The sequence below is a fragment of the Dreissena polymorpha genome, chromosome 9 (genome assembly GCF_020536995.1).
Source record: "Dreissena polymorpha isolate Duluth1 chromosome 9, UMN_Dpol_1.0, whole genome shotgun sequence".
Classification (NCBI taxonomy): domain Eukaryota; kingdom Metazoa; phylum Mollusca; class Bivalvia; order Myida; family Dreissenidae; genus Dreissena; species Dreissena polymorpha.
The window spans coordinates 12718209-12733738 of record NC_068363.1 but is presented as its reverse complement, the minus strand read 5'-3'; the positions used below and the strand labels follow the sequence as shown (position 1 = coordinate 12733738).

General features: G+C 35.9%; 1 protein-coding gene and 2 long non-coding RNA genes across 3 annotated transcripts in view; 1 reads left to right on the top strand and 2 right to left on the bottom strand.

The window, feature by feature from the left end:
- The first annotated feature begins 1798 nt into the window (after window positions 1–1798).
- On the top strand, window positions 1799–3301 carry LOC127845394 (uncharacterized). Its single transcript, XR_008033206.1, has 2 exons — window positions 1799–1870; window positions 2587–3301. It is a non-coding gene; the product is annotated as an uncharacterized LOC127845394 (long non-coding RNA).
- A 45-nt stretch (window positions 3302–3346) lies between these two features.
- Window positions 3347–5285, bottom strand: LOC127845393 (uncharacterized). The gene is made up of 3 exons (XR_008033205.1): window positions 5207–5285; window positions 4358–4473; window positions 3347–4086 (listed from the first exon to the last, which is right to left on the bottom strand). It is a non-coding gene; the product is annotated as an uncharacterized LOC127845393 (long non-coding RNA).
- A 4823-nt stretch (window positions 5286–10108) lies between these two features.
- LOC127843879 (ran-binding protein 9-like) overlaps window positions 10109–15530 on the bottom strand; it is a 55997-nt gene continuing 50575 nt past the window's right edge. The window contains exon 12 of the mRNA XM_052373768.1: window positions 10109–15398. Within this exon, the coding sequence (XP_052229728.1) occupies window positions 15268–15398 (131 nt within the window). The 3' untranslated portion in view covers window positions 10109–15267. The remainder of the gene's footprint in view (window positions 15399–15530) is intronic.

Here is a 15530-nt window from a genome sequence, read left to right as displayed (position 1 = left end):
CAGCAAGATATGGGTATGATTATCAGCCTGTGAAAACCATTAAAGAGAAGCTGAGTTCACAATATGTTCGAACGAATATTTTCTCAAGCAAAATTAAGTAAGTTATTTTGCTATAATGCCCAAGGTAAAATCATTTTTAAAATCACCTAAATCAATCATCTAAAACCGGACAGTATATACAGTCGTTTTACTTCACAAATTTGGGCAAAAAAGCCAACGAAAAAACGCAAGTGACTTATACATGCATTCATTACTAAAAATCGTACCCAATTCTTGTGTTTATGACATTCCAATCCGATTCGTGCGGATAGTCGTACACATGTTTCCAAAAGAGCCGCGCTCTGGGAACACGTCGTTTCATGCATGTGCGTTAATTATCGTCACGGATTAGCCTGTACAGTCCGCACAGGCTAACCATGGACGACACTTTCCATCTACACTGGATATTGGTTTGTACGAGACTTCTACTTAACAACAAATTATCAACAAATCGGAGAGTAGCATGAGTGCGGCTTCAAGGGATGTAACAATGTTATATAAAATGTGACCTAGTTTTTTGGGACACGCATGACTCATATTTTATCTCAGCCAAGATACTGTACAACCATTAACATTCTATGCATATGTTTCATCAAGATCGAGTTATTTATGTGGCACCTAGATTTATAATAATGTGTATTTATATGTGACCTTTTTTAATGCAAGTGACCTGTCCTCAAACTCAGCCTAGACCACAGGTGGTTAGCGTGTGGCTATGATATTAATTAGTGAAAACATCATGAAAAAAATAAAAAATCGTGAAAATCGCTGCAAAATTGATGAAGTAATGGCTATTCAAAACGATGCACCCCGTTTTCGGATGATTTTGAGTTGGATACCTTGTTATATATAAATATTTGATAGTGAAATTATTTTTTTCAGAAAAGTTGATTTTTCGTTATAATATGATAATTTATCATTCAAAATGATGTTTTCACTTATAAATATCATAGCCACACGCTTACCACCTGTGGCCTAGACAATGTTTAGATACTGTGAAACCATTATATATCGTCAGGCATTAATTTTCGTATATTTCGTCAGTCGACCGATTGGCGAATTCAAGATCCTAACGAACAATTATGTCCTATGTTTCGCGCTCTTATTAAAACACGACTTTTACATGGCATTCATGTATAGTGAGTGGTGCAGATGCGCACCAAGGGCCTTAAACAGTATTATCACATGCCTCTAGACAATTTGTGTTATTCAGTTCGATAAATGGTAATATACTTGTACTGAAATTAAATTGTTACCGGATAAAATGTGTACGGCGATAACGTAAAATTACCCGTAAGTATTGTTTTCACTACGTAACTAATAACTAATATGACACCGGGGGGGGGGCAGTTCTCCGCCCCTACAGATTTGATGGGGGGGCAGATATCTTCCTACTAAATTCTGACAGGGGGGCAGTTCTCCGCCCCTACCGATTTGATGGGGGGGCAGATATCCGCCTACTTAATTCTGACAGGGGGGCAGTTCTCCGCCCCTACCGATTTGATGGGGGGGCACCTCTCCGCCACCTTTAAAATAAGGGGGCAGTTCTCCGGGGGGCAGTTCTCCGGGGGGGCGCTTCTCCGGATACCCGTTTAACTACAATACAGGTGTAAAAATAGCTTGTGCTTCGTTTTATGGGCTATCGATCTTTTTAGTCCTTGACATCTTTTACAAGTTTTACGATACATGTTTCAAATAATTGTTACTTGTAGCAATTGAAAACGTAACAGGTAAAGAGAAATTAGCAATCATGACGATTACACGGTGCCTATACCACGTGACTTTTTAAGATCTGTGTGGGGAGTTAAATGTCAACAAAAGCACGACGAAGGTAAGATTTTTAAGGATAACTTTTTTAATATGTCATCATTTTCAATGGGATAAAGTGGAGAGCCCGCTCATTCATGAGAGTTTTCTATAGGTATCATGATTTTGTAAAACAAATGAATATTTTTTCAGTAAAGTGCAACCGCGCGTTTGAACGGTTAGAAAAAGGTAGGATCAGTGTGGGGACATTATTTTATTATGACACAGAAACATCACCTCTCGTGAAATAAAGCAATAAACTTTATGGGCGGAGCTTACACTATATCATTTTGCATTCTTTTTTCAGGTTTCTTTCATATATTTATGAAAACAAAATCAAGAAAAATATTCTAACAGTAATCTGATCTGTGTGGTATACGTGTTTAGAAGGATCTGTGTGGTATCCATGTTTCTACAATTTACGGATAAATTGAGATAATAACGACAATATATATATTTTTTGATTAATTTCAATTATTTCAATACAACAATTACTACTACCAATACTACTATTACTACTACTTCTGCTACTACTACTACTACTACTAATACTACTGCTACTACTACTACTACTACTACTACTACTACTACTACTACTACTACTACTACTACTACTACTACTGCTACTACTACTACTACTGCTACTACTACTACTACTACAACTATTACTACTACTAGTAGTAGTAGTAATAGTAGTAGTAGTAGATCTATTATTATTATTTAAAAATTAATTCATTTCAGTAATCACCTATTTGGCCCTAGTGAGCGGACAAGGGTTAAGGGAAGAAAAAACAGAGGAAACAGTTTCACGAGACAGGAATGCTATACAGAAGGGGACACTAGGAGTAAGGTGGGAGCGGGCGAGACGAAACGATAGCAAACTGTTGCCAACAATAAGAATGCGGATAGACGCACACAATGGAGATTTTAATTCTGACACAAATTCTGCAATAGAAATTGTGTCAAATATTACACAGGTTGACAAAAAGCAAAGGCATGTTCTTTCCGGAGTAATACGTATGTTTTAAAATCAAATTTGGAATACAAACTGATAAAACAGAATCCACCAGACGTATTGGCTTGTCATTTTGTTGTTATTTAAAGTTTAAGGTAAACGGTATGTTTATTAAAAACAAAATACTGGTCATAGTAGAAACATATATATATTTGTGTGTTTGTGTGTTTTATTTCATATATGGAATTCATATTGTTGCATTAGTTTATTACATAGTATAGATATTGACAATCATTCGCCATGTGTTGGTGATAATTTCATGTTATAAATTATGTCGTTGTATTCAGTGTAACAAATGTATGCTTATCTTTAGCGTTAATTATTTTGAAGAGAATATAAAATGTAAATGAATAAATATTATATAATATGATTATATATGTACGATTCTCCTCTTGTGTTGTGAGGGATGCAGCTCTGAAGAATGTCAAGACGTATTTCGAATTGAGGAGTATTGTTTTGTATACACAACCACATTGCATACATTGTTTACTGTCAATTACCACGGCCTAGAGTAATTATAAGCAGGCAGTTAATTATGTAAAGCAATCGTGAAAATCCTTAGTATTAGAAACCCTGGCTGCTTATGATTATCGAACTAGCTCGTGACAGCGGTATTTAAAATTGAAACCAACGAAAAAACATCGCAAAACTTTAATCAAGTTATAATTAAAAAAGAATCACAGATTCGATAATACAAATCACAGATGCGATATATTAATGAATAACGTAAATCCAAATTATTGCACAATTATTTGAGATGATTTCAAACACACAAACGAACTAAACGAAACCTAAAAATTAATCAAATTCGGATAACTTTAGAATCATTTTGAAAAGTAAAGTAAAAGTAAAACAACGAATAAAATAACGAAAAACGATAATGAAGTTACACAGACAAACTGTAAACTATTATGATTTTTAATCAGTATTCACGGATTTATGTGAAGTCCTCACGTATCGAGAAAAGTTTGTTTTGCGTGTGTACGTTTTGCAACACTCCTCACTACTGTAACACTTGTCATGCATGTGGGTATTGGCGTGCTCTCTGAGGTCATTCTCACTCCTAACTGCCAACCCACACTGGTAACATTTCACCAATCCCTCTTTTTTTGCACTTTTCTCTCTAGCCACGAGTAGGTACTTGTCCGCAAAGCTCCTGCCGCACTGTACACACACGTGATATTGGGGTCCTTTGTTCGTTGAAGCCTTCTAAGATTGTAGGCATCCTGAGAAAAAAACAACATATTTTATTCACGTGACATTTCAATGCGTAAACACGCTATTTCAAAAAATGTTAGTATCTGAGGACACGCGTTCGTTAGTTTTAAATTACAAACGATTTGACGATTATTAAGTTATTTCAAAATACAACATGTATATGATAACCTGAGAGATGAGATATATTGTATATTTGTGTTGTTTCAAGAAAATCCGTTCATCTGTTTGTTAGCATAACTGTATAAAAAATGTAACTATTTTTAAGGTATTTAATCTTACCTGAAATGCTTTCCCACAGCAGTTATAGTTTCCAGAGTTAGCGTGTCCCCTAATGTGGCGCAATAATCCAGCTCTGGTCTTCGACATTTTTCCGCGTTCGGAGCATTGAGCCATACCTTAAAGCAAATATAATATCAAAAATAATATACGATACATTTCTTCACCTGACAGTAGTGTTTGGCGCCAAAATAAAAATGGAATTTGATACAATAACATAAAGTATACACTTATTTAAGGTAAGCATGGACTTGTCATCGATTAAGATGCTCCAGCGTAAGATTTTAATATTATAATGGGGATTGTACAGCATGCCTGTAAATCATAATTATGTATTAGTTTAACAAGCGGTGCAAGCGTAGTGTATAGCCATTATGTGTTTTACATGCTAGCGCATTTAAAAATCCCGTTTCAAATACATTGTTGACAAGCATTTTCTTAAACAACTAAATAGAACTGAAAAACTTAAAAACAGTATACCACACAGATCCGTTGAAAAACGTATACCACACAGATCATATTACTGTAAGAATAGTTTTCTTGAATTTTGTTTCGTAAATAAATAAAAGAAACCTGAAAATGGATGCAAAATGATATAGTGTAAGCTCCGCCCATAAAATTTATTTCTTAATTTCACCAGAGGCAATGTTTTTGTGTAAAAAAAATAATGTCCCCACACTGATCCTACCCTTTTCTAACCGTTCAAACGCGCGGTTGCACTTTACTGAAAAAATACTTATTTGTTTTATAAAATCATGATACCTATAGAAAACTCTCATGAATTAGCGGGCTCTCCACTTTATCCCATTAAAAATGGTGACATATTAAAAAAGTTATCCTTAAAAATCTTACCTTCGTCGCGCTTTTGTTGATATTTTACTCCCCACACAGATCTTAAAAAGTCACGTGGTATAGGCACCGTGTTCCATCCAAACATAGGGAAATTGTTTTCTAAAATTCACTTTTATTTTTGCGCGATTTCCAGGAAATCCCCGGAAAGCACGTGTTTCGAATGACAGAGTATGACGCAATAAATCATTCTTACCAAGTTTCATCAATACTGAAACATTAAAGTGGCCTTTTCACAGATTTTGGCATATTTTGAAGTTTGTCATTAAATGCTTTATATTGATAAATGTAAACATTGAATCTTAAAAGCTCCAGTAAAAAATCAAGAATAAAATTTAAAAAAGGAAAAAAAAGAAGCCGGTACCAGGGCTCGAACCAGTGACCCCGGAGTCCTGGAGTTAGTCTGAAGTAAAAACGCATTAGCCCTCTCAGCTATTCCGCCGGGTATACACATTTTTGTGTATATGAGAGTTAATTTAAAGGTCCTACCGGCCTCTTCACGAGGTCTTTGAGGTCCGACCTGAGGAAGTTAAGTATTTTATACCTTATAAATGCAATCTTCGTAGTTTCGTTAATTGAAACGACAACAACAGAACTCTCCAAATTATTCAATCGTTTCGCGTTGCAACGCTTTATAATTTTTAGGTTTTCCAATCGTCAAAAGATACATATAATGGCTATATTGGACTATGGTAAATGTTCAGTAATACTGTTTCCTCACAAATATCATAACTAAAACGAAAATTTGCGAATCTGAAACAACTTTTTTCAATTGTGTCAATTTACCAAACCGTGAAAAGATCCCTTTAATATAACCTCTGAGTGTTCCCCAGGTTTTTCTACGAATTGACAAGATGACCTAGTTGTTTTGGACGCACGTGATCCAGTTTTAGAAATTGTCAAGATAACCATTTTGACCAAGTTTCATCAATATTGTGGCATTAATGTGGCTTTAAGAGTTTTGATGAAGTTTGACCAAGAGACCTAGGTTTCAAACGCACGTGACCCAGTTTCAAACTCTGCCTTGTTATTGTCAAGAAAAACATTATGACCATGTTTCATAAATATAAAGTCATAAATGTGGCCTAAGAAGGGTAACATTTTTCTTAGATTGACGTTGTGACCTCGTTTTCGGACGAATGTGACCAAGATTAATACTCAGTTTCGAAATTGTCCATATAAACAATCGGCCTACGTTTCTTAAAATTGGATAAACAATGGGGCTTCTAGAGTATACTCACATATAAAAAAATAGCTAAATATCTTAGTGTTTCGTACCAAACTCTGGAAAACGGATGGAAAACGGAATGCCGGACGGACAGACTGACTAAACTGTCATGTTAGGTAGACTCACACACCAAACATCAGGTCAATATCTGAAAGCGTACGAGAGAAAAAGTCCGAAAATGGAATGCCGGACAGACGGGCGGACAGTTCAACTGCATTACGCCATCCAACCGAAATAAACACGTTTGTAATTTTAAATCTAGGATGGAAAAAATTCCTTCGTGTTTTAATGTTGTACGTTGACAGACTCGCGCACAATATATCCTCTTTACAACGAATTATGGAGGTATACGCTATATCGACTTGTCCAAAATGCAATCCTAATATACATACTCTCGCCAATTCCATGTAACACCTTGTTCCAAAATATAACTAATGGGCGAAAAAAACAAAATATAATTAATGGGCGAAAAAAAGTTTTATAATTTTAAATAATGACCATGACCCAACGACCAAAAATGCAATTCCAAGCTATTTATTTGAATACAATGCATCCTTTAAAACTGAACAGTATCATTGACCTTAACCCTTTCAGTGCGGGAACCGAATTTTAAAGGCCTTTGCAAACAGTTTGGATCCAGATGAGACGCCACAAAACGTGGCATCTCATCAGGATCCAAACTGTTTGCTATTCTGATAGTATTCTTTGAAAAAAAATGAAGAAAAAGCTAATTTTAGAAATTCAGCAGACGACATTTTAGCAGACGACAAATTTCCCAGCATGCAAAGGGTTAAGAGTCCCAAATTCAATCCCAAGCTAGGTCTCTCTTCTAGCTTACCATAGCAAGCTTATGTATCGAAAGTAAGTGTATGTCGAGATCAAGATTAGGTCTGGTGATGTTAGTAGGGAGTAAGATAAGGTCTGGTGATGTTAGTAGGGAGTGAGTAGAATGGGAGTATAAAAGCTATTTGGTGAGTAGCATTGATGTTAATGCCTCGGTCACACTGTCACGAATCAGAGCTACGAACGAGATACTAATACTTTTCGGCACAGTTTGTAGCCATCCTTTCTGGACCGTTGCTCTCCGTACTTGATCCGTGATCAGTCGTAGTAGTTTTTGGATGTCCGTAGCGACTTTTGACAAATTTTGAACATTTTCAAACATTGATACGAATTAATCGACCGTAGCGTATCCGTAAGCAGTACGTACTAAACCGTACTGATCCGTACTAGTTCGTAACGACACCGTAGTCGTCCGTACCTTTTCGTAAGCCCAAAGATTTTCAAGGAATGGATATACTACGGAAAGCCACTGTTCTAGAACGTTGTACTACGGATAGGCAGGAATTTGCACGAGCGTGTACGATGTACTACATTTCAGCACGAAACAGTACGGACATGTACGGTCCACTACAATAAATTGCTACTGAAATACATCATTGAAATTACAAAGCAACCGTGCTTGCATTTGTTGAGTTCACAATCATGAACCGCCAGCAAAATGCGTTTGCATAAATTTGTTACACTTGGATATTGATATAGCACAGAATGCGGTGGCCGTAGTCGAGCTGCTTGACGTTTGCACAGAGGTAATAATGATTCAATATCGTATAACTAGTATAGCTTTGTGCTAAAGGTTACGTATTTTGAAAATATTAGAATTTGAACTTACTAGCAATACATTTTTTTGCAGGCAAGTGACTGCCTCATATGCCTTTTGAATCTTGCTTTTACTTTTACGTGATTTAATAATTGTTAAATAAATAGCCGACATAATAAAATACAAAATTAATCATACTTTCCTAAGCATAATCTATATTTGTAAATCAATAATTACATACTTTATCAGGTCAGAGAAGAAAAAGGAGGTGGTGGATAATAGACTGGCTTTTAAGACGACCCGGCTCTTGGTTTTGGATAGAGGAGATAGACTTTTCCCCAGACACGGCTGATTCCATTATTTCTGTTACTCTCCGTTGCTGCCGCTTGCATGTTCTCTTTTTGGGAGGCATTCTGTGTATGACAATACAAGATGCTGTGGGCGCAATGTTCAATCGTAGTTCGTTCCTTCCTGTCCGTCGCAATTCCCACTGCTCCGTAGCGGACCGTTCTAGTTCGTACTTAACCGTACTAGACCGTGCGGACCCGTAGTTAGATCGTACTGATTAGCGTAGCATCATACTTAATCGTACCCGACCGTAGCGGATTCGTAGCTCAGATTCGTGACAGTGTGACCGAGGCTTAAGCCGATGGTAAATTTGGGTTAACCAATAATTCTGATCTTCTGAAGCAGTCTAAAAAGGTCAATGTCAAGGTCAGAATGGGGTCAGGTATTGTGACAATGTTCATAGTTAATATCTGAGCAAGCATCAAAGAAATGTAGAAAGCATTATTGAGGTCAGTTGAAACTCATTCTGAGGTTAGAAAAGACGTTCTGCCTTGTAAATAAATCTCAGTCTTAAAGTAGGTCACGGTCAAGGTAAAATAATGTCAAGTGATGCGTTGTGTTGATATAAAAACAACAAGAGATGTGTTTGTCAGAAACACAATGCCCCCTAATGCGTCGCTTTTTTTAAACCTTTGACCTTGAAGGATGACCTTGACCTTTCACCACTCAAAATGTGCAGCTCCATGAGATACACATGCATGCCAAATATCAAGTTGGTATGTTCAATATTTCAAAACTTATTGCAAAACTTTACTGTAAGGTTTAAGTTTTGGGACAGAATGACGGAATGACAGAAAAAGGCCAAAAACAATATGCCGCCTATCATGCGATCCGGGGGCATAAAAAGTTATGAAAATGTATGTTTTTTATTTTTTGACCTTTGACCTTGAAGGTTGACCTTGACCTTTCACCACTCAAAATGTGCAGCTCCACGAGAAGTAAGTAAGAGATTGAATGGAGAAATGATTTTTTTTAAATTTATTTTCAACCTTTGACCTTGAAGGATGACCTTGACCTTTCACCACTCAAAATGTTCAGTTCCACGAGATACACATGCATGCCAAATATTAAGTTGCTGTGTTCAATATTAAAAAGTAATGAAAATTAAAAAATTTCATATTTTGACCTTTGACCTTGAAGGTTGACCTTGACCTTTCACCACTCAAAATGTGCAGCTCCATGAGAAGTAAGAGATTGAATGGAGAAATGATTTTTTATTTTATTTTGACCTTTGACCTTGAAGGATGACCTTGACCTTTCACCGCTCAAAATGTGCAGCTCCACCAGATACACATGCATGCCAAATATGAAGTTGCTATGTTCAACATTAAAAAAGTTATGATAAAACTTTAACGAAGGTTAAAGTTTTAGGAAAGAAAAATACAATATTTGACCTTTGGCCTTGAAGAATGACCATGACCTTGACTTTTCACCACTCAAAATGAGCAGCTCCATGAGATACACATGCATTGTAAATATCAAGTAAATATTCAATATTGCAAAAGTTATCAAACTTTAACCAAGGTTGAAGTTTTGGACTGAATGACAGACAGACAGACAGGACAAAAACAATCGATCCTGGGGCATAAAAACATTTTCCATGCACATATCAAAGCTTTGTATGATTGAAGAGGCTTATCTGGGACGACACTTTATGCATATGCATCAAGCCCCGTTTTCATTCTTCCAATGTCACTGTAATCAACGGAAAGAAACAAGAATACAATCAAAATGTTCAAATCTGTATTTAAGATAATCACACACAACACTGTTGTTTATTGTTTGAACAGGCTATTCCACAGAAAGATCAATCAATTCATCCTCCTGACAATGTGACACACGCTTTGCAAACAAATTACATACAGGACATGCTTCATAATGTCAGTTTTATGCATTCGGAAGAATGGGTTAAAAGCAACAACTTGTTCAAAGCAACGACTTGTTCATGACTCCTCCTGACAATGTGATACATGCTTTGCAAACAAATTACATACAGGACATGCTTCATAACGTCAGTGGATTATAATCGTGAAATAATACGTGGAATATCAATTCATTAAATTAATGAAGAAAGGGTGATAACTACATATACATATAATAACAAATAATAAAACTGTATACATACCCAGATCAAATAACATGCTTATAACAATCAGTACACATTTTTCACTAGTCAAGACATTGCTCTACATTAAAAAAACCTTTCCACGGCCATAACAAATTTTACTGTACAAATTGCGAAATAACTTCTCTTGTATATACACAACATTCTTTCATAAATATCAAGAAAAATGAAAACAAACAACTTTATAACCGGTTTACGAAATAAATAAATAGTTCCATATTCAAATATCCTTGCTGGATGTAAGGCAATGTACACGAGATGGGTTGGCTATCACGGCATTAAAAACTTTTATTGCCAGCACATTTGTGCATTTGGAAGAATGTACATTTTGTGTTATATATGAGCTGTGCTCTGTGAAAAGGGGGTTTAATGCATGTGCGTAAAAAGTTGTGCCAGATTAGCCTGAGCAGTCTGCACAGGCTAATCAGGGACAACACTTTCCGCCTAAACTGGATTACGCTAATAAGAGACTTTCTTGAAACACAAAATATAATAAAAGCACATGTATTAAACCCCCTTTTCACAGATCACAGCCCAAATATATACGCCACGTCATGCAGACTTTTTAAAAGCGTTTAACATCATATGGGGCCAGACTAGCCTGTCTTATCTTGTCAGAAGCTACCCTGTGCATCATAAAGTCACAAAAGGTTTAATGGTCTCACAAGTGGACAGATCAACTACTGACCAGACTGTGATATTGCACGGGCTGGTCTAAAGCTAACCTGGCCACATATGGAATAAAGCCCATTTGCACATGATGCGTGTCGTACGGTCCTGTTTTGTATTTGGTCTCATAGTCTCTTGCCTCAAAACAAAGACTAGTATTTCTTTTGAAGCTTTAAATTTTCCTCTAATGGTCTAAAGTAAAATTAGATTTTCCAGTGATGTGCAAAAAAATCGAAAATAATTTGCTCAAAAATACTGATAAGACTACCAAATATGTACTCACTGGACCATTGAATGTCGAATTAAACATTATGATTTCATCTTGAGCTCAAAAAGATCCAGTTAATGAAAAAAAATTGTGGGTCGTAAAAGAAAGCTATATCGCCTATTATATGTGAACATCTGAAATCGCAATTTGCGTGCACCACCCCCATTGGCTATGTGAAAACTATGGCTTAGCAGTTACACACTGAATATTGGTGATACTGGCAGTTGAAATGTATCAGTGTTAGGACATCATATTGCAGCTTTGTCACAGGACACTACAGTCCACATTGTAATAATTCAAATAAAATTATGGTCACACATGATGAATATGTGATTATATACCCTTCAATACATGTAGTTATTTCAAAATAAATTTCAACAAGATATGTGTTTGTCAGAAACACTATGTCCCCTTTTGCGCCGCTTTGAAGCTATATATTTGACCTTTGACCTTGAAGGATGACCTTGACCTTTCACCACTCAAAATGTGCAGCTCCATGAGATACACATGCATGCCAAATATCAAATTGCTATCTTCAATATTGCAAAAGTTATTGCAAATGTTAAAGTTGGCGCAAACAAGCACAGAAACAAACCAACAGACAGAGCAAAAACAATATATCCCCCACTTTAGTGGTGGGGGGACATAAAAATGATTTTTTCCCAGTAATATCCAAATACATAACAAATGCAGGAAAATCTCACTAAAACTGTATCTTTAAGACGACTATTCATGCAAATGATGCACATTCACAAACAATTTATTGTTTAATAAGACATTTAAAATGGCTTTTAATCATGCTTTAATTGATAAGGATTTAACATGAAGCAAGTGTTATTAATGCCCATAACAAATCTTAAAGATATGAAGAAAAATATCACATTTAATACCATATATTTTCAATATAATTTAAGTGCTTGGTAAAAACAAAAGCATGAATCAATTACTATCAACAGGAATTACAATCCTCAAGATAATACATAGGGTCAGGCAAATGGTTCCTAGAAAAAAAAATTGTTATCAGTTTATTTTATGTTACAAAGATACTCAAACTACCAAGGAATTTTGAAAAACAGATACTCTAGATTTGGTAAATAAGCAGCATGCCAATCATTCCCTATAAACAATATAAACAAATACCAAACGCTTTAATTCAAAGATAACATTAACTATAAAATCTCATTATTAGATATTGCATTAAGTTTATACATTTGTTGTATTATAACTAGACAAAAGCAGAGTTCGCAAAAAACCTTTAGTCCGCTAGTCATGGCCGGCAAATTTAACTCAGGACCGACAAATGACTTGATAAAATCAGTCCAACTGACTGACAAAAATATCCGATCACAATATCTTAATTCGTAGAAAAGGTATTTGAAAGTGATGTTACTATCAACAATTTGAGCCATTTTCATCACGGTAAAATTACCATGCCAGTTCTGGGAGCATAAATAATACCATATTAAAACAAGCAAGTTCGTTGAATTGATATCCCCCGCCCATATGCTTCTTGACACAAAAGGGTTATATTTGACACTGAAAAAAGCATTTTTTCAAGATACAAAGGGCCATAACTCTGTAATTAACAGATGGTGTACAATGTCATTTGGCGTGCATCATCCTCTTATCCATATATATACTCATACCAAGTTTTAATGAAATCCGCCAAAGCACTTCCAAGATATGGCTCCGGACACAAAAGTGCCTATAGTAAAAAGCATTTTTTCAAGATACAAAGGGCCATAACTCTGTTTTAAATAGGTTGTATACAATGCCATTTGGGGTGCATCATCCTCTTATGCATATATATACTCATACCAAGTTTCATTGAAATCCACCAAAGCACACCCAAGATATGGCTCTGGACACAAAAGTGCCTATAGTAAAAAGCATTTGTTCAAGATACAAACGGCCATATCTCTTTTTTTAACAAATGGTGTACAATGCCATTTGGCGTGCATCATCCTCTTATGTATATATATATACTCATACCAAGTTTCAAAGAAATCCGCCAAAGCACTTCCAAGATATGGCTCCGGACAGAAAAGTGCCTATAGTAAAAAGCATTTTTTCAAGATACAAAGGGCCATAACTCTGTTTTTAACTAATGGTGTACAATGCCATTTGGCATGCATCATCCTCTTATGCATATATATACTCATACGAAGCACTTCCAAGATATGGCTCCGAACACAAAAGTGCCGACCGGACGGACGGACAGCCTGACGGACGGACAACGCCAAAACAATATCCCTCCGCCTCTGGCGGGGGATGACAAGGCTATTGTCAAGCAATATGGTCCCCTACCGGCTCCACCATAGTCAGAAATTCCACCATTGTCAGAATTTTGTTTTTTTTGCTTTTGTTGCCATAGCAGCCAGAATTTTTGACGTAGGAACAAAATGAAATGACGTGCATAATGTCCATATTGCCATCTATCCATGTTTCAAGTTTCATGAAAAAATATTAAGAACTTTTACAGTTATCGCAGGATCTAGAAAAACCTGACGGATGGACAGAGCCAAACCAGAAGTCCCCTCCGGTGAAACCAGTAGGGGACAATAAAATATCGGTTTGGATCACATTTAAATACAATAAATCTTGTCTAAAGTCAATATCAAAACAATAATTATAATAATAATAAGCCACAAATAATCCAAGCTCAGCTGAACAAAAAGAGATTTTTCAGATTTGCTTCGAATGGGTAGTAGACCGGTATGGAATGTACTTTTATAGTTTGGAACATGATACACGCATTTAAATGTTATTCTTCTTTAAACCATTGTTAACAAAGATTTAAACAACCTCAACTTCGAAAACAATACAGTGACTGAATTCTGGTGAAACCAGTTGCTTTCTTTGTCAAATTTGTATCGTGTGATATTGTTTTAATCTCTAATGTTCATTTTTGGAAAATGAGGAACAGTCTACCAGTTGTTAGGCAACGATTGACATTTTTCCCCTAATGTTTAATAACAATTTATACTCCTATGCTGAAAACCATGACTTGCATGCATTTTACTTATAGATACCCTGGTCTCGATTTAGCAAATTATAAAACAAATGTCATTGTCTGTGTCATTGTCTGGTCCAAATTTTCACGCTTCTAGCCTTACCCTGTACACATTGGGATACTAGATCTTTCCCTAAATTGTTAAATGTGCATGCGATGAAGTAATTATTCTTTAATGCAAAAATATCTTAAATTACATAATAATAAGGCGACATAAAGATATATTTAAACATAACAATAAAACATCTAAAAGGTACTGCCTTTTGTAGTGTTTTTCTTTTATAATTAGTCGGACTGACAGAAACTGATTCGTACCGACAAATATTACTAGTTAAACTGAATGACTGACAGATATTTCAAGACTTTGCAAACACTGCAAATGCTATTGCCACTTTGACATTTACTATTAACGATAATCATATTTTTCTAATACAAAATAAAAACAGCCGAGCCCTGGGCAAACTGGGCTTAATCCATGTGAGTGAAGTGTCATCCAACATTAGCCTGTGCAGTCTGCACAGGCTAATCAGGGACGACACTTTCTTCATTTAAGGAATTTTTTGTTTAAAGGAATTCTCTTCCAAACAAAATCCAGTCTAGGGGGAGAGAGTCGCTTCTTATTAAACTGTGCAGACTGCACAGGCTAATCTGGGACGCCACTTAACACACATGCATTAAGCCCAGTTTCCAAGAACCAGCTCAAATGGAACCACATTCCTGCCCCATGTTTCACCAGAGAGATCGCTGAGATGCAATGAATAAGTCTTCAAATGACTAAACAACAAGAAGCGTAAGTCAGCGGTGAGCGTTATATCAATGGAGATAGTCGCTGGGGTCGGCAAAGGCACTCGTAGCAATGCCTGCTTTTGACATCAGCTTCATACACTGAGCAGTCTGAGATATCACAAGTTCTAGGGGAGGTTGGCTAGGCAGATTTTGAGACTCTGAAATACACCAACAATTAAATTCAATTCTTTACATAATTCTTAATTTGAAATCAAGTTTAATTGTTCAATAAAAATTAAATTTTAATTAACCTGCCTTTTTAGGAATGAATGTATTCAAAGTATAAATTG